General features: G+C 40.5%; 1 protein-coding gene across 1 annotated transcript; it reads right to left on the bottom strand.

Moving 5' to 3' along the window:
• Positions 1–662: 662 nt before the first annotated feature.
• LOC104499370 (mitogen-activated protein kinase kinase kinase 15-like) lies at positions 663–19737 on the bottom strand (the record flags this gene model as incomplete). The annotated part of the gene is made up of 14 exons (XM_010142863.1): positions 663–807; positions 1212–1288; positions 1408–1505; positions 1658–1770; positions 2620–2830; positions 4007–4112; positions 4800–4985; positions 6699–6873; positions 7581–7758; positions 10114–10297; positions 13996–14153; positions 17367–17472; positions 17699–17829; positions 19610–19737. Coding segments are annotated over 14 exons (1996 nt in total), but the record flags the coding sequence as incomplete, so codon positions are not given.
• Positions 19738–20137: the final 400 nt, after the last annotated feature.

Below are 20137 nucleotides of genomic sequence, written 5' to 3'. Positions count from 1 at the left end.
TGGATTTTCTTAAACATGTTGAATGTTGTTCCTGAAGGAGCTAAATAAAGAAGCAGTTTATTTAAATTGCTATATATGTGCTTTATTGACTTTTCTTTGTGTTGCAGGATTGTTATGTACAGTGTAAAAAACAAAATTAAACTTTAACAACATTTATATAGTGCTCCCTTTGCTTTGTTTCTTGATGAACCACTTAGCCACTTAGTAACTTTTCTGTTATGTTTTTGCTGTAGAAAAGTTATTGAAAATACCACACCAGGCTTTTCTTAGCAGTTCCATGAGAGTAGCTTTAATAAAAAAAGCAATGTACATTCATCTATGAAGAGGTTATGTGCTTTAGCATATCCCCTCCCTGCTCAAACCATCAGCCAGCACAACTATAATACATTTTAAGTTCACAGATTTCAGAATGCTGAAGCCAATCCAGGTGTGTGGTACCTGTTTTGCAGAGAAGTGTGGGTTGGGTTTTCTTCCTCGACTGATGCTTTGTATTATTATTGTTAGGCATTTGACTTCTGCATTATTCTGTCACAGATAATTTAAGTGCATTGACACTGAAAAAGCTCTTTACTATTCACTGTTGTATTACACTGGTGGTCAAACTACCTAATTGTGTAAAACCTGCAGGGCCACTGTACATACTTATATATACATCTAATAATTCAAGTGTTAGGAATGTATCTTTCATTTGCACTTATTTCCATTTCATGTTCTCCTTCTGAAGCATTAACCTTCTGCACTGAGGTTGTGCCAGATGTTTGTCGGTGGTTTAATATTGCATTCCAAATTCTACAGAGAAGACCACCCCTGTATGAAGAACCACAGAGAACGGTTAGGGAAAACTCGCTCATCTCCATTGCTTTAAAGTGAGCACAAAGTAAAACCTGAAAATCCCAAGGGTATACTAGTTATGACAGGACACAGAAAACAGAACACTTCTTTGAGGGTATAGCTAAAATGTCGTCATGCCTATTTTCCATATGATTCCATTGTCTTGAAGGGTGTGGAAAAGCACCCAGCCTTGATAAATGCCAAAACCTAGATGGCTTGAAGCACCCTAGGTGTTCTTGCTATGCTGTGTCAGTTAAGCTTTTCACATCTTAAAAGAAAATCAAAGATGAAATTAACAGACCTATTTGAATAACTTCAAAAAAAATATTTTTATAAACTACTTTAAGCTTTTAACAGTGAGCTAAGAGGTACTTTCTTACCGCAGTTGAAGATCGCGCAAATCATCTTTAGTGATATCATTAAGGACAGCACTTAGTGTATAATCTTCTTCAGCAAACTAAAAGGCAAATTTATTCCTAAATTAATACTTCTTTTCTGAAACCAAACTAATTATGGCTACAATGACTTTTTTAAAACAGATGATTTTTGTTTCTAATGGCTTGGGGTTCTTTTTACCTTTTCAATGGCATCCAAGTCTGCTCCTTGTTGTTTCAGCCAGTTCATGAGCTCAGGGTCTGCATTCTCTCTAAAAGCTGCTGTAGAGTTTTGGGAATCTTTAACAGAAAACAAATGTATAGGTTAATACACCTCAAAACTAGGGGAAAAGTGGTGCTTTTCAGACTACTGAAGCTTAAAGTCAGTGGTCCTTTAAACAAACACACAATCCAATATCTTTGTGTGCAACTATCAAAGTATCTTCTCATACCTTCAGGTTTAAGTTTTAATCGAAGCAGGTGTAATTCCCGAGTTTTTTGTTCCAAAGATTGCCGTAAGAGGGTCTGATACTCTTTCTCCTTCTGAACGAGGTTTTCCAAAAGCCTGTTAGCATGTGAGAGATCAAACACAGCCATACTGAGAATGTCTAGCTGAAAAAAAATATTTATCATAGTATTTAGCAATGACTACTGAAGGACAGAGACAGTTGAGAGACACTGTTTTAAGTAATGTATTTTACAGCTTACAGATTTCCTTTTGGTTGTCTGAGACTCAGCTTAGTGATGGCACTGTAAGGCTTTCATCTTTGCAGAATTTAGTGAACAGCTTGTAAATTCTGATCCTTTTGTTCAGCAGTCTCCCTGGGCAGAGTTGCTGCCTTTATACTGTGATTTACTGGTGAACACTGATGTTTTACTAGGGTCTTTCTGATCATGCATTTACATCACATCCATAAAGACTGGGACCTGAAGGTGGTAATGCTCTGGCAGCAGCCTACAAGTGTAACACATGAGAAACAGGACAGGGGCGCTGTTGAGCTCTGCTTGTGTAATTAGCGAGCAGCCTGTCCATGGGCCAGGACAGATCTGCTCCAGCCTTTCCTTGCAGGAACAGCTTTGAGGGCACTGCCACTGGGTCAGGTGCCATCCACGGAGCCAAGGGTTTACGAAGGAAACAGGCACAGTTGCACAAGCCTAACTACTTAACAGTACAAAGCCATTATGTGCATTCTGCAATTAAAAAAATTACACTGAAACAGAAGTAGTGCAGGCTGTCGAGTTTATTCTGGCACTGCCAGCCTCTGCTGGATCTGTCTGTGTCCCTGGAAGGTCTGCTCTATCACAAGGCAATCGCAGTAGGCGAGCAGCATTTATGTTATGTATGTACATGTCACTGTAGAAAGCAATACAAAGACTGCCTGAAAATAAACCCATGGTCTCTGTAGGGGGTTACCTTAAAGTCTCTTGTTTAAGTCTGCCCAGCTCCAGGCTAGGCTGCTGCTGAGCCTCATGTGACACCGCAGAACTAAGGTTGTTGACTCCTGATGTGATGGCAGGATCCTCAGCCCCATTTTGTTCAGTGGGCTGGAAACTGTCCTGCACTTCTTCACTGTCTTTGTCCCCACCTTCAGTTTCTGATGCTGGCTCAAAGTGAGCTCGAAGCTCTAGTAGAAGGAAACAGTTTAAGAACTGTTAAAGAATAGGTTTTTTTGAGAAGCCTCTCTTCAGAGGTAGTGCAGTTTGTTCTTTGTTATTGCGGGTGGGGGCGCTTCAGCTGAAGAAGTGGACTGTTGGCATGATGTGCTTTATTGCAGTGCTGAGCAGGAGAGTGGCAAAGCCTAATAGCTCAGCCATAGCATACCAATAGAGGTGGGCAGCTGTAGGTTACAGCTGAGAGGAGACAAATGAATTTGTGACGAAATGAATAATAAGATAATTAGATAGTTAATAAATTACGTATTAGTGAGAAACCCTTAAAAGCTTGCTTTAAGGAAAAAAAAAATCATTTCCCCTAATGCCCTTGACAAAACCTTCCTCTTTTCCAGGTAGCATTTCTAACCCCTGTTCTCTTAGAACTTGCTGCAGATGGTGGCCACCCTTCCCACCAAAGAATAGCTGGCATTTTTCTTCTACAAGCAAAAATCTAAAAAGTTTAGTCAGTTTTGTCTTGAAGTCCAAAGGAACTTTGGGCTGAAAGACCTCACTATCACTAAAAGCTCTCAGAACACGCTCATGCTAGAAGGGTGTTCAGCACTTCGAGAGTTAGAAAACAACTTGCAAATTTCCAACTTAGACTTATTCCTAGACAGTTTTTAGTCATTTATCTTCCTCCTCGGTGGTGGTGATTTTTCCTTCTATCCCTCTGTAGATCAAAATCACGCTCCTCCTCATATTAATGCACTCCTTTCTCTGCATTTGTTCAACAACTTAGTAATCAATCATTTTTCAGAAAACATAACCAGACCTGTGCAGTGTTACCCACCTTGGATGTCATTAAAATGTACAGTTGTTTTCTTTCTCTACCAGAAAATCTCCAGCTTGGCCTGAATTTAATTTTCCTTTTTTTTTTTCTTTATCCTGGTTAGACCACACTGGTGGTGCAGAACCAGTGCTTATCTCCTCATTATGAGCTTTTGTACTGCAATTGCAGCATTAATCCTCCAGATTAACACTTCTTCCTGTACAAATTGCTGACCCCGTGCCTTTGATGTAGTGGCACATGGGATGCAGTTAATGGCATACTGACAAATTAAATGTCTGAACTGTTCCATTTGCTATCACTCTTTGATAATCAAACAGCCCTTATAAAAATATATATATATTCGGCTGCTTTGATTTACCTGGTATGAGAATAGTGACTGCTGCTTGGACTGCTCGGCGAATTATGTTATCCATTGCAAACATCCAGTGGGGCCTTATTAAATGATTTCTTAATACTTTGTTCACCTATAAATAAATAAGTAAAAGTAGCAGCAAACAACACTTGCTTACATCTTGTTTTTCAATAGTAGGATGAAAATTGCATGAGTCACTAAAACATTCCCTCCTTTGAAAGTCTACACAAAAGATTTGACAGTTTCAGGCTACAGCTTTCAAACCATACCCAGATTGTGACACTCAAGCCCCTCTGCAGCGCAAGGAGAAGTAGAATAGGAAATAAATGTAGGATCCAGAACAAACACCAGAGCTTGCGGTCAGTACACAGGCAGCCCTTCAAGTCCCATCACCCTTGACTTCAACGCCTACCTGGGAGTGCCCGCTTGAAGCTTCAACACATCAGGGCTTCTGTGTCCAGCACTGCGAGCCCCTCTGAAGAGCTTGTCTGTTGCCTATGGCTACACCCCTCTAGGCTTCCCCCTCTAGTAAGGGAAGGTTCAGTGCTGGTGATCCACAGGTCATCAGGCAAAACCTGACCTTCAAACACTTTCAGGCTTTTCTTAGTCTTCCATATGCTCAGTCACCGGGGTCTTGTCCTCTCCGTTTGGCCCATATCCTCCCACCTTCCCCAGCAAGCACAGAAACTTTGGAGGAACAGAGGCACAACATGGCTGTTCAGCATGAGCAAGGTAAGAAGGGAGAGGAGTGGGGAGGCTGTCCAGGAAGAATTGCTCTCCCCCTGCACTAGGGACTTACCGCATCCTGAAATCCAAACAGCACCAGGTGAATCTGGTTGATGGAAGTGCTGTCAAAGTCCAAATCCATTTTCAACTTGGATATGGTAGAAGCCATCACTCTCTGCTCTGGAGAGCGTATGAAGTCCCTTAAAATCCCAATAATTTGCTTGATGTGGGCCACTGAAAGCTGCAGTTCTTCAGCACTCTGGAGAAAAGATAATGAATGTAAATCAAATAAATCCCAGAGACACTGAACATCCCATTAGTATTTTTAGGCTTAAAATTTATAGCTTTGCCCATGTATATTTCACACCAATGCACAGAAATCACAGTTCTTTTGTTTCTGCAAAGCTTTTATTTTCTACCTTTTTCTAACAATTTCTTCTTAATAGTAACCCTATTTTCCAAAAAATAAATTAAGTGAGTCTACTTAATTTATCACAAGTCACAAAGGGGAGAGAGTCCATATGATATCTACACATTTCTGCAATGTACTGCAGAGGGCAGCTCTCCTCCGTAAAAACCGAAAAGTTGATAAGAGATCCAAAGTCCCTTCAATAAGCCGAACCTAGATTTATATCTAATATTTCTGTAGAAAAAAAAGTTTATATATGCATTTATTGTAAGTAAGTCAGAAAAAAGGTCTAAGATTACATAGTGATAGAACTCAAGTGTTCATTCTGATTTGCTGTCCATAACCCTCACAGTTAAAGCCGTCCAAGTGCCTGTAAGAACAACAACCTGTATAATTACACAATAAAGGGAGAAGTATTACATAAATAATGGAAAAGAGAAGATTACAGCAGTGGTGCAAAACAGCTGGAGACTGAGGTAGGACTTGCTTGTTACTAAATAATCCTTTATCCTGAAAAATATTTAGAGCCCTGGTTATTTCTGACCAAGATCTCACATAGGAATTTTAGTCCTCTGTAAAGCTATCAGTTATTTTGCAATTTCAGCTCAGACCAGAAATTTACCCCAATTGCTTCCCCAGCCTGAGTTTGTGAGCCTTTCTCTTGGGCCTGTAAAGCTCTAGAGTAGCCCCTCAGGTCTGGGGCAAGCCAGTCTGCACTGTGATGTGCAGGTGAAGTCCTGGGGGAGAAGCAAACCCGCCATGCTCTGTGGAGCCAGCTGCCCCTGCAGAGCTTGGCTGGAGCTGCCCCAGGAGCAGCAGGGCCCCTGGCAGTGGTGCTGCAAGGGCCTTTGTGCCAAGACCAACAGCTGGCTGGGGATTCCACAAGAGTGAGCAGGCTCCTCTTTATGTACATGCAGTCCAGGTGAAAACACCTAGCTCTGATAAGAACAGAAACCATCAGTGGCACATTAGAAGCAGACATGAAGAAGAAAAGGCTAAGCAACCAGCGCTGTTACTGGTCTGTGGCATTGTTTGGCTATGGGTGAACTGAACGTACAATTTTTCTTGCTCCTCTTTACAGTCACTAAGCCTTTCCACTCGACCCTTCCCTCTACAGAAATCTACCCTGGCTTTTTTAAGATTCACGTACTGTGTTCTTGGCACTTAGTTTACACACCCTTTGAATTAAAAATCATTAATCAGTTCTCTATCCTTAAAGCAAATCACACCTATTACTACCTGGTGTTGCGTTTCCATGTCTTTAAAACCCCAAATAAAACACATGAGAAAACCCCACCAACCTCAGCCCCTGAACACCACACCAAGTGCCCCAAACCTGCCCCTCCAAAAAACACGAGCCCATCAGCAGGCAAAAGGTGGTGGTTGCAATCTGTTCAGTCAACAGCAAATGGCTCACACAGTTGCAGGTCGCGGAGATGATTAAAGATGGTTAAAAGGAACAATCCAAGAACCTTCATTTATTACTTTTCAGGAAAGGAGTAATACCACCTGGCTTGTTATTTTCCTGTTGACATAGGAAAAGGAAAGCCGAAGTGAAATTACCTGTGCAATACAGTCCTGCAAATTGGAAGCAACTTTATTTTGTTCTTCCTTAAGGATTTTGTATAGGATTGCTCGGCGTTCACTGTCCTTCTGCAGCAGAAACAGACCGGAATCCTTATCTTCAACAGAAGGAGAGGCGCTCCTGTCCTCCGAGGCTGAGCCCTCATCAGGCACACTGCGTCCAGAACCGGGCCACAAGCACAAGAGAGACCTCAGCATTAGCAACACGGCACTACTGTCAGAAGCTGTAGGGGTACACTTCGGAGGTCAAAAAGTGAGTTAAACTGCAGCAGCAGATTGATCAGACTTAACCACTAGTTTTGAGACAGAGAATGGCTCAGATCCTTAGCTGGTGTAAACCTCACAGAAGCCAAAAGCAGAAAGCCTATTTTATCCCACTGAGAAGCTGGCATTAATGTCACCCAGCACGGCTTCACTTCTGGGGAGGAAAGCTGAAAACCCTGGACTGAGGTAACTATTCATTATTTCTGGCCCCATGCTGTAACATACTCATTGGGAAGTATTGCTTTATGCTCTCTGATCAGCAGAACTATCTTTCTGCTGCCCCTTTCCCACAGTTTTCTCAAAAATACGTGGAAGGGTCAACTCTTGCACTAATTCCTGAACCCATATCCACTCAGTCATTAAGACAAATGACATTTATTCACTGGGGAGGGAAAATATACGGAAACCTTAAAGAGAAAGAATCATCGTTCATTACTTATAGACATTATTTACATTAACTGGTAACTTGCCTATGCAACTCGCTTCCTGTTTAACACACCTGCTTATCTAGTCATGCAGAAAAATTGCCCACAGATAAAAGGGGAATTAAATCCACATAAACTCTCATGGGTGTCAAGTGAAAAGTAAATGCTTTACCTTAGTAAATGGGAAATGGCATTCTTTGTCTGAATCTCTGAAATGGATCTCTTTGGCCTTTCAAAAAACATATCATGCTGCATATCAGAGTCTGGTGAAACAGAGCCATGCTCACTGCTGCTGCTGCCAGCCTGTTCTCCGTGGATCGGCAGTGGGAGGGATGTATTACGATTGTAATCTAGGAGCAGACGTTGTAAAACATGTAACTAGGCAGGAACGGGCAGTGCGGTTAGAACAGCTGTGATCATCCTCAGTGATACCAAGAGTCGTTTCGCAAAATGGCTGAGGGAGAGGTAATAACCTTAACGACAGTAAGTAGCAATACAACTCAAAATCATTCTATGCATAAGCAGTAAAAGGTGTGAACAAGCTAACTGCTGAACTCAAAGACAGCAAAGTGCTAGATACTCATACAAAATGCCATTTTGTATCCCTTCCTTACATGTCCCCTTGCCCTCAGTAAGGACTCTCTTAGCAGTAGCCTGAAAGAAATCTCTTGTCCCTTTCCAATTCATCTTGAAAGTAAGGAGAAATTGAAAAATAACAGATCCTGAGACCTTGATATAATCCCGATTGCCAGTTTGCAGCTGTGTGACGATAGAAAAGGTAAGGAAGAAGTTCCATCAACTCAGAGTGCACGTATCCATGAGGCTAAAATATCACTAAAGTTTTTGATGCTTGTCACTACAAATTATGTGGAGGTGGGGGAGGAAGAGAGCTAGAAGTTAAAAGGTGTTCAGAGAGCTCTGACATAGTCCATGGTACATGAATGACATTCAAATGGCTGAGGTTAAACAGTCACAGAAACAATATATGTCACCTTGTGAGAACTGGTTCTAGGCTTCTCAGCAGTACAGAAAATTGAAAGAAGTTGCTGTCCCAAGAATAATAGCTGACATTTGTTCTGGGCTGCTTTTATTATTGGAAATAAAAAAAAGGATAGAAACGGGATAGAAAGATGGGGACAAAGCTGAGGAAGTAGTTGTGAGATAAACAGTAGAGGGAAAAGACAGAGTGAACTGCTGCGGCTGTGATATTGTGGCAACTGCCTCCAAACTCCCCTTGGAGATGGCTGCAGCAGCCAGCACAGCTCTCCCCAGCTCTGCCACAGCGAAGCACACACTTGGCTGTGGCCATGTGGCCATTCCCTCCCTCCCCCATGCAATAGACAGTTTCCCCAGCATTTTCCCACTCTGCTCATGCCTGTGGCCAGCCCTGAGCTTGCTTCTTGCTGCAGCTCAGTGCTTAACCCTGAAGCACTAGATCCTCTGGCCACCTGAAGAAGTTCCGTAACCTCATCAATGAGAGGAGAAGAAAGGAGGAAGGCAGGAGGAGGCTGCAGAAGACAGCTGCACCTCCCCTGATGTTTGACGAAGAGTCCATTGCTCCCAGGGCAGCTAACAAGGCAAGCTCCACCCTTTCTAATGTCACACAATTTTTCCAGGAAAATGTCCACAGGCAAGGGCTCAAAAGGCCACAAGAGAACGTTACTGCAGTGGAGCAGAAGGCCACAGACTGCCAAAAGCTCCTGACTGCCCCTGCCCTGGCTGAGGAGTGTGAGCTCTTCCGCTACCTCAGTGTAACTGCAGAGATGTCAGTCCTCAGTATCCCTCAGGACAAGAGATGATGCCCGTTTCCTTGCTGATACCAGTTCAGCTAGGTGTTACAAATTCTTTGCTAGTTTCTACCCTTAGAATTCCATTCTTTCAAGTGTTCCTTGCGGAGGGGGAAAAAGCTCAAAAATAGAAGCAATTCAATTTGCATAGGGAGTATGTGCATGTGTGTGTGCAGACGGGGGAGGGATACAGCAAGACCAATGGCTTTGCCTGGTTTTAAATAGACAGTTCCTTCAAACATTAATGTATTATTTGGCAGGTCTATATTAATTTATTATCGCTGAGAAAGTGACTGATAAATTGTGGGGCGGGGGGGAATGTATTATTTGGCAGGTCTATATTAATTTATTATCGCTGAGAGAGTTACTGATAAATTGTGGGGCGGGGGGTGTGGGGAACATGCTAGGCAGATAAAACAACCCGCTAAACAGCTACTTCAGCACGTATGTGCCACTCCCAGTTACATATCAAGTTTGAAAATGCTGACCCACGTACACCCCAACATCTAACAGAATCACATTTTCAGGTGCCAAACACCTACTCTTCAAAACTCAGATCTCTGAAGTGTATATAATTGTGAATCTAAAACGTAGAGAATTGCTTTGGGAAGTCTTCACCAAATATCATTTTTCTAATGTTAATTTATTATAAATGAGGCATTTATTTCTGGGGAGAGGAAAAATGGCATTGGGGGGTTTCAGCAAGCGAAATGCGAAATAAACAAGACACCATATTTTGTGGAAATTGTTAAATTTCAGTACAGCTAATTATAAATCACAGGTACTGTCAACAGCTGAGGTCCTGCTGCTTTCCTGACACAAGAAATGTCCTTTGTACAAGAGAGTGCTTAATGATTCCAATCCTTTATATAACCCTTAATGATGATGTTGACTTGGATTTGGCTGATAATACCTTACCTGAAGGCTTGAATGCAATTCTGCTTTTCTTGCTCTTGTTTACTTGTTTCAGGAAGGAATCCTTGAGCAAATCAGATGCTGTAACACGTTTAGTAGGATCAGGTTCAAAACAGAGCAAAATAAAGGCTCTTGTTTCAGCAGACAGCGATTCTGGAATTTCAGGATGAATCTTAAACATCCCAACCTGCAAGTAAAACACAAATACTAATTATTTATACCCAATAACGGCAAGGAGACCATGGGCCAAAGCTTTCTTACAGTATGATCTCTCACATTCTCGCTGACTCATGGAAGAGGAGCAATCCAGGTACCCACACAATGCAGTGAACTGCAATAAGGTTCTATAATTCTGTTTTACTGCACTGCAAACACAGCATCAGTATCCATGTGGTACAGCACAGCTGTGAAGGTACAGATGTATTCAACCGTCTACTTTCAGGCAATCTTCCACACCAAGTGCTTCAAATGCTGCTTCTCCTACCAGCCACAAATCCCTCCAGCTGTGCCATACGCTTCCCATCACCCCTGCACAGTACTGTGTCTTTCTGTTTCTGACTCCTCCAGCACATTTATGCCCAGGAACAGGAAAAACTTCCTCCTTTAGCACCAACTGCCTGGGGCTTGCACCTGTTCTGCTCCTGCTACTGACAAATTTTCTTGTACGAACGCTCACAATGACCTTGCCAGACCTTGTCACCACCCTCCAGCACTTGGGCCAGATGTCTTCCCTAGTCTTTCAGTGTTAATTCACTGAAAATCGCACAATGTGCAAAGCTTTAACAAGACCCCCCCACTCTGCCTTTAACAAATTAAAAACGTGCTTCTGTAGGTTGCTCCCTAGGGGTTTTTCCAGCTCCATCGCTGCCTTCTTATTCTTTAATGTAAAACTGGCATAAATGTTTTGAAGCGAGAGTTGTGTAACACGTGTGCATGTATCTGGCAAGATTATGGCTTGTAGTCTCAGCAACTTTACATAAAATGGGTTCAAAAGAACAAGCAGGAAGATAGTTGGCCACAAGGGAGATAGTCACCCAGCAGTTAAACCAGTTCCAGCTGCTTTTAAATAATCTTATTATACAGCTGCATTTAACACACTATGGCACCATGAGTCACTCATAATAGTGGTTCAGCTTCGGTGCAAGCTGAAGCAAAAAATGCTGAGCAGTCGTGCTTCTGTTGGAATGGCAGTGCAGAATATAAAGTGCTAATAATGCATTAAGCCCTTCCAAACCGTAACTCCGAGAACATTCAAAACCCAGTATTTCCTGCATGTAACATTTTAATATACACAACTTGCTGAAGTCTGTTGTATTTAACAAAGAAATTGAATGAATAAATAAATAAATGTTATGTGCTGTTGGCAGGGTACAACATCTATACATTTACCTTGTCTGATGGAGCATTTTTATCTGATTTGTAAAACCCCGTGCTCATTTTGGACCATGCTTTATGAGTGGGGTATATAGCTCCATCGCTTCAGAATGCCAGCCTGGCAAGATTTTTGCTTTGGAGCAGAGAGAGAAGGCAGCTGCTGTGCTCTGACAGCTGTGCTCTGGACGTGCCTGTCTCCCAGGTCAGCCCACTGCTTCTTGGGCACTCTGGGGACAGGCTCATGCAGCCAGCTTCAGCTGGGGCAGTATCACAAGGTGATAGCACCCTGGTGCCAGGTTATACACTTACACACTAAACAAAACCCAGGGCAGCCCGAACCAGGACCAGGAAAGCCTGAAGAATGCTTGTCTCTCATCTGATCTTAATCTCTGTGGCTCAAGGGGAATGAGTGGTGTCGAAAACATCCGGAAACTCTGCAGCAGCGCTCGCTTACTTTATCTCCACTGAATGTCATTTGCTTGCAGTCCTTTCACACTGATCCAGATGCACACGTACTATGCTCATAGGTAAAACACCACAAAACGTACACTCACAACAGGAATTCCAGTTCACTCTAGCCCATTTCACCTATTTTGTCCAACTCTGTGGTCATTTGCAATTTCTATAGTGACTGCACAGCCAGACTTAGACCTTCCCTCTCCTCACCTGCCCTATGCATGGCAGAGTGTGCGTATGTGGAAGTGGGGAACTCAAAAGTTCAATATCCCAAGTTTTCCTGGCTTCTGTTCTTTTTACGTGCCTACCCACTCGGCCTGCTTCATCCCTGGCTTCAAACCTAGCTTCCAGCTTGCTTACTTTTAGTACACAGCAAAAATAAATCACAGTTTGCAATTCATGGTGTCCAGCAAGAGGCAGTTTCAAGCAGGTCCCAGCAGAGCCAAGAAACAGAAAACAAAAACAAATGCCTGACTGTAGCACATTAACACGGTCTGCTATAACAATGCTAAAAACCCTGCCACATCCTTGAAGAAAGAAGGCCGAGAAATGTATTTTTAAAAATGCCAATTCTGAGACTTCGGAACACAGCTTTGTGGCCTGGAAGTGCTTATGGCCAGGACATAGGGCCATGCATAATCCCACCAGAGCTCACCTTGTGAGCCTGTGTAGAGCTTATCAAGCACCCAAAACTGCTCCGGCCCTTCCTGACACTTCAGTAAACTGTGCTGAAAAATAAGACATGTAACACACTGAACAGTTCAACTATGTGCCAGATACAGAAGACAAAAAGGCATCTGCCAACAGAACTGTATCTGACATTTACAGCGATGTGGAAAAAAAGTCTCTTTCCATGGCTCCCTCAGGAAAGCTTTAGTGAACCAAACCATGTTCACCCAGGCAGCTTTTTTTGAGGTAGTGTCACAAGATGACCGCACCAAGGTGATGTACCATTGAAATAACTACAGCAAAACCCATCACCATCCCTTTCTGTGCCTCTTAGCCATGGTGTATGGGACAACTCACAGGCCTAGTGTGATGCACGGTGTTACGGGCCATGCTGAATTGCAGCCCAGCCTCCTATATTTGATTTTACTATCATGGTTCCATTAACAATTATACTAATGCTCACATAGCAACTTTCAACAACATACACGAAAGATATTGATAATAATACTGATGCCGTAAAGCAGTTTGTGGGTTATGGATGTGGAATTTCCCTGTTATAAGAGTGAGAACTCTGAAGCATGTGTGAAAACTTAAGTCCTACTAAAGGTCTACTGCAGGCCAGTGGAAGAGCCAGAAATCTGTAGTCTGCATATTTTGACGCATTATCACATCATAGCTTTTACACTACTGTTAGTTTTAGAGTTAGAACAGAAACTTTTTTTTCAAATACACTTATTATCAAAACTATCTGAAGCATTCTCAAGTGTTAATCTGTGCATTTGAAAACAGATACACTAAAAGAAACAAAGTACTAAAGTCAACAGTTTACCAAGGAGGAGGCTTGGATCCAAAGGCCATGCAAAAGTGTAAAATACAGAGTATTTTACTACTTCAGTACATATCAGAAATCCTGGAAAGTTAGCCCCCCGCCCCCTTCCACCAAAACTTCCCACCGTATTGCAGAGACTGGGCTTTTGAAAGTCAAGGCACTCAGGTCGTCTGGGAGGGAGAGTTATAAAATGGACTTAAAGGAGCAGAAATAACTTGGTTGTCATCAGTGGAGAGACCGGCTGCCAAGGAGGAAATCGTAACAAAGATCAGGAGATGGTTGAGGTAAGAGGGTAGAGGACATCGGTTTTCATAAGTCTTCACTCATTTTTCAGATTGCTGATGTACTTCCAGCACTAAAATAAATTGTTATCCTCTAGAGCAATACAGCTTAGAGCAGAGAAGGATCATTCAGTGAGAATTAAGAAACACAAGTCAGACTGCGGCTTTGTGCAAAACGACCCACATAACAAAAGGTTATTAACTACAAGTTAATATTTTAAAATGAAGTTACTATTTGAAAATTCATAAACTCTGTAGCAAAAAAGCTGCACTTACTTTAAACATTGCTGCTTGAGGCTCCCCTAGTTCATGAAACGGAGGTTTGCCTGTTGCCATTTCAATAATGGTACAACCTAGTGACCAGATATCAGCTGGTGCACCATATCCTCGTGGTCCTTTGTCAATGATTTCTGGAGCCATGTACTGCAAAGTTCCTTTTTGTCAGGACAAAAAGAATGGTCCAGTGTTATAGTCTTCATGGTTATTAAAGAGAATTAACACATCAATAAGCAACCCAAAATTCTCAAATGCAACCTGCATAGCTAAAATATTTGAGTTCCCATATCACCACTAAAATCTAAACTGAAACTTACATTTTAACATCTTTTCTATAAACAAGATTTCCCTCCACACACACTTTCTAATACAAGGCTTCAACCTGCTGAAAGTATATTCACCACATAGTCCAAATGCTTCCTCAGAATGTAAAAATTATATCAAATAATTTTTGTAGGTACAAGAAGATTATGCATGTAACAGGTGATTAAAATTGGCAAACTGACAGATAGTCTTCATGAGAATAATTATTCATTTGTTTACCCCTATAATGAGAAGACTAGTGATAAGGAATTTCAAAAAGTTATTTTGAAAAGAAGCTGATTTTGTAAATATAATAAAGATTAAAATGTTTAAAAAAATAATAAGTTTACACCAAAACCCACAAAAATCAAGGTAGATCAATTACATGATGACTAAAAAGATAAGAGAAACCATCATAAATTGCAATTCCAGGAATTCTTGGAAGGGCTTGGATTTCTGACATCAAAGGTTAGCAAAAAAAGAAAAAAAATTCTAAAGCTATTCATGTTGGTAAAACAAAATCCTGCCTAAGCCTATACTTGGCTCTTAACAGATGAATCTGAACGTCTCAAAAGTTTGCCTGCAGACAGTCTGGCTGTAATACTAGTTATAATGATACTCAAAAACCAAAAAGAACAATAAAAATAGAATAAAAGATGGTAATTTTGGAACCACTGATATTCAGTCATATATTAACACAGCTAAGAAGAGCTCCACACCAACAGCAGAAATCTAGAGATGTTGTGAGTGTTCCAAACACTACAGTACTTTCTCCACGTGAATTCCTACCTCTCGAATTATTTTTTTTTCTTAAGAATACAGTAAAATTACACTGTGGTAAAGCTGTGAACTATTAAGTAAAGGACATCTGGTGAAGATAAAAAGGACTGGATTTACTATGTTCATTAAACGTGATTGCTGCAGAACGGAAGTTCAAGCACAGCTTTGCCCTTAGGCTGCATGTCTTGAATGGAGGGATACATCGCTTAAACCACTAGAAGTCCAATTCTTCGATCATGTGATGGTATTAAATAATGCCTAAAAATCAACAGAATTTATGTACTGAGTTAAGGAACAAAACAAATTACAAGACACCGTTTAAGACCCTCTGGACTATAGCCACCTCCTTACTGATTTTAAATCCAAAACAGAACTTAAGTAAAATATTTATTCTCATAGTAAATTACATCTCTGAGGCACAAACGAGGCTGCAAACATGCAAAAGAACAAAGAAGAAGGGCACAAGGAAAGATTTACCTCCCTTTATTACAGTAAGGTGACTTTCCTCTTTTCTTCAGATACCATTTCTGCATATATCATCTCTAATAACAACCAGTTGCTAAAAACCCGCTAAGCAGTACATAAAACACAGGCAAAGACAGAATGATTTTCCTCTAGTATCTGTTCCAGCTGTAACAGCAATCAGCCACAATTAAATTTTGGACTACACCTTTCGATAGCCACAAAAGGGTCTTCCTTAAACTTTTACCCTACGGAACCCCTTCATATACTTCAGAATATCCTGCAGAAATGAGAAGCACAGTGTAGCTATACATCACATCATGCAGTAGCACATCTCTCTCCCATGGAGTGTAACTGCACTGAACCATCTAACAAAAATGGCAAGGACAAACATTGCAAGCAAAACCTGAAAATATTCTTTTCCAGATACCACAAGAGACCTGTATGTATTTGAGAATCATCCATCCAGTTGCACAAGCAAGATGATTAATGAGAAAATTATTTGTTGAATAATTTATTTGGGAAAAATGGTGAATATCTCCTTAAAGGAATGCTTCAGAAGCCAACACATAAGCAGCTCTGTTCAGACATGCTGTCACTTATGTACCCATTTGCTGTAGCATCTGTAAACTGAAGAGATTGCCTCTTGTAGCTCTTCATTCTCAAAAGATCATTCAAATGCTGCATTTATGATTCTGAACTGAACAAATAATTTTTTTTCATCTCTTTAAAGGACTCCTAACTTAACTTCATTTGATTCTAACTGAAGTCTATACAGCTTTGCAGGAAATGGATTTGTTTCAAATGCCTACACTTGATGAGACGTTGGTCTCGTGAGATACTGATGCAGACATCACATGCTGTGTTCAGATCATGATGGCCCAGTTTCAATTCACAAGCTTTGCTAATAGTGAGTAAATAAAGCTTAGAAATGTAAGTTATTTCAGAACCTTAGTAATTTCCTTTTCATGGCTTCCTTTGTAAGAAAGCTGGAGGAGCTGCAGACACACCACCACACAAGTAATGGGAAGCCTTGATTATCACTTAAATCGAGGCTGTTGTGTTCTGTCTTCCGCACGTGACTGATGGCTGTGGCTGTGTACCATTTGCTTAAGCTGCAGGCTTGTGATGTGTGGTCTCAGCCTATGCAGGTGGCCATATAACAAGTGAAAACCCCACGTTACCTGCATCTCCACTGATAAAAGAACTGAGCAATTATGTGACCGTATATTCATTTTTCAATGTGGAGTTTCAGCTGTTATTCGGCATATTTTGTTTTCCCCAAATATTTCAAGCTTTTACTACCTTGTTGTACAGAAGAACTTTTCTGTAACATACCAGCCTAGTATTTTCATATAAAGTTCTTTTTACTGCTGATAGCACCAAGTTAGCCAGGATGGGTTTTATAATTAATGTCACAAACCTGGAAGTATTTATAAGTAAGTTTGTGTTTGGTCTTCTGCTCTTTTAGATATACTTCAAGAAAGTGTGCATGCATAAGTTACCTATTAGCAAGATTATTAAATGAAAAATTTTTTGTATTCAAATGTTTTTCCAGAGGTAATTGCAACAAATCAATTGCTACCTAATGAAAAAGACTTAGAAGAAAAACTATTACCCCGTCACACTTACAAAGGTTTTTAAAAGTAAGTAAAATGGAAGAAAATTCAATTAAAAAGAAAAAAAAGAAACAAAGAAAGATAGCAGGCCAACCCATTCAATCTTCCCTGAAAAGAGAGACCTAATTGTCACTACTCGAAAGAGCCTTGTGGCCCTAACTCTAAACCAATCATCAAAACCCATATAACTGGTTCAGTGAGTCTTACCTGTAAATGTTTCGGTGCAGGGATTGATTCCTGCCAGCCGTTTGGAAGTACCAAAATCAGATATCTTTACCACGCCACTGTAGGTGTTGACTAAAACGTTATCCCCCTGTGGTTTGGATGAGAGAGAGAGAGGAGGTGGAGGGGGGAAGGTGGATGGACCACAGGTAGGAGACAGATGAGTGCAGATTCCAACCCCCAGTCTCGATACTCCTTCAAGTTTACGGTTATCTTTGTAATATGCCTTTCTACAAATCAATTTTCCTAGAGCACCAAGCAGAAAGGGATGTTTTATACTTTCCTTTTGTTTTAAGACACACTAAAGGAAAATTTACCTTTATGTCTCTGTGTACAATCTGGTTCTCATGGAGATACTTAAGGCCTTCCAGAATCTGCTTGGTGTAAAATTTAATTGTAGGTTCTTTCATTGGGCCCCACTTAGATCTTAGGAGAGCCGAGAGGCTGCCTACAAGAGTTAAGAAAGTGTATCAAGATAGCAAAAATCCCCAAATTAAGATGAAACATTTAAGTCTAGATTAAGTCTTTGCTCAATATCCTAATGAAAGAGAAATGCTGTACCTATAATTAAAACAAATTACTCCTAGGTCTCTCGAAGCAAATAATTTGCTGCTGTGACTGACTTGTTATTTCTTTCTTGTCAGCTGAGCTCCATCTCCATGACAGGAATAAGTGTTACATTAGGGCTGGATGCACCTCCCTTACTTCAGTCTAAAGACTGTTCAGACTAGGACTAGCACCCACGAGTCTTTATTTCACTAAATGCTAAAAGGTAACACTGTATGGTATTATACACTATATTTCATGAACAACATGCATGGGCAAAGAGAAGCTGATTTACTCGAGGCAAGGAGGGGAGAGGCAAAAAAGGAAAGTCTTTTCCTTGCAAATATGTGATTAACTTCCAGAAATATTCAGAGACAGAAGAAACAAAACTACTGAAAAAAAAGTAATGAATGTTCAGAGTAGGAGGTAGTCATCCACACTTCCCCTCATTGTAATAAATCTAATCTTTTTTCAAAATAACACAAATATTTTAATCATGAAGCAAAATAAAGATAGTTTTGTTTTTTCTGCCCATAATAAACTAAGTGCAGTGGGTCTACTTAATGCAAGACAAATTCAGCTAAAGGGATTTTCAGTCCACATCTGTGGCTTTGTAAAGTGAAGTTTCCTCAAAGAATCTTGCACAATCGGAACAGCTGGTTCCTTTTTAAGACTGGATGCAGAGTTTAAAATACCTGCATTAGTTCAATAACTGATATTAGCAACTAATCACAACACACTCTACTGAGCATAGACGAACAGGAAAAAAAAGTTATGTAAACAAGACCAGACTTTTAACAAGTGCAGGAAAACAAGTGGAAGTGTTGGTCTGAACTCATCACATCTGTATACATCATACATGTCACCGTGTCTCACCTTTCAAGTGAGAAGGTCACAGGAACTAAAAAATGAAACAGCTTCCCTATGTTGAATGCCCCAGATGTATTTAACTACACTTTGAATGTTTGTGTCTGGACCTTCCCTAGAAAACCTGAACTTTTTTTCCTGGGTTTTTTTGGTTTGGGTTTTTTTTTTATTTTTTCATTTTGTAAATGGTACTCATACAAAGATTTTACACTCATTCTGACATATCCTTGACGTTGAAGAGCAACTAGCAAAAGCAAGATGGAAATATAACCCAGAGAGGATATAAAAAGACTTCACATCTTAAACGGAAGAGAAGGCTAGAGGAGCAAAACTGGAAGTTATGAGCAAGGGAAGCATGTTAACTTTTATCCCTAATCTACTTAGGAATTGTTTTGTATACAGTAGTTACAAAATAATACATAATTGCTCCATCAGTGTTACTGCTCAACAGGAATTTACCCTAAAAGCTCCAGTCATCATTCAGATGCTCAGGATAAATGGACTATACAGCTCTAATCCACTATTTTACAAGACATGAGTATTTGACACCAAATTATTTTAATGACTTTTCTCTAGGTTTATAATTATTACAAAAAGGGGAGAGGGTACTGGGACCTGTACACCTCAAATCCATTCTTTGTATGAGGAGAGTGCCACCTGTTAGTTAATGTCTCAACAGACAGGTCGCACACAACACACTTTGTGCACAATACAGTATATGAACATACTAAGTGCACATTTATTGGCTTTCACTAAGTTTAGAGTCCCAGCTGCTTTTTACTCCTTTGAGACATCAAGCTTAGAATGATACAAACCTCCTGGCACCTGCTCCATAAAAATCTTAATGTATCCATCTTCTGAAACAGATCCAAGATACTGGACAATGTTCCGATGCTTTAAATATTTATGCAGTGCTATCTCCTCATGAAGAGGTTGAGAATACCTATAAAAAAAAAAAAGGAGTATCTCAACATGCAGGAAAAGGTTCTTGGCCTTGCTTAAATGCTCGTTTGCAAACAGAATGTATTTTAGGGATACTGATCCAATTCTCAGCAAACATCTTGTCCATGACCTTCAAAATGCAGCGTGACTGGTCACCTGTTCAGAAAAAGTAGAGAAGTAGATCTCAAGGGAACCCTGAAGGAGAAAAGTGGTCTCAAAAAATTTATACATGGTTTTCCTCTGTATCATTACATAGTATTGTCTTTGCTTCTGAAATTCCTTTCATGCTTTTCCCCCTCCCCTAAAAGGATACAAGTGAGGTACAACTGCAACTTAAAACCCCAAATATGTCTTATTCTAGAATTTATGATATACATATAGATTATCAAACTGTATTATTT

The sequence above is a fragment of the Buceros rhinoceros genome, unplaced genomic scaffold (genome assembly GCF_000710305.1).
Source record: "Buceros rhinoceros silvestris isolate BGI_N320 unplaced genomic scaffold, ASM71030v1 scaffold20919, whole genome shotgun sequence".
Lineage (NCBI taxonomy): Eukaryota > Metazoa > Chordata > Aves > Bucerotiformes > Bucerotidae > Buceros > Buceros rhinoceros.
Note: the sequence above shows the minus strand (reverse complement) of the source record. Positions and strands in the feature narration are given on the sequence as shown.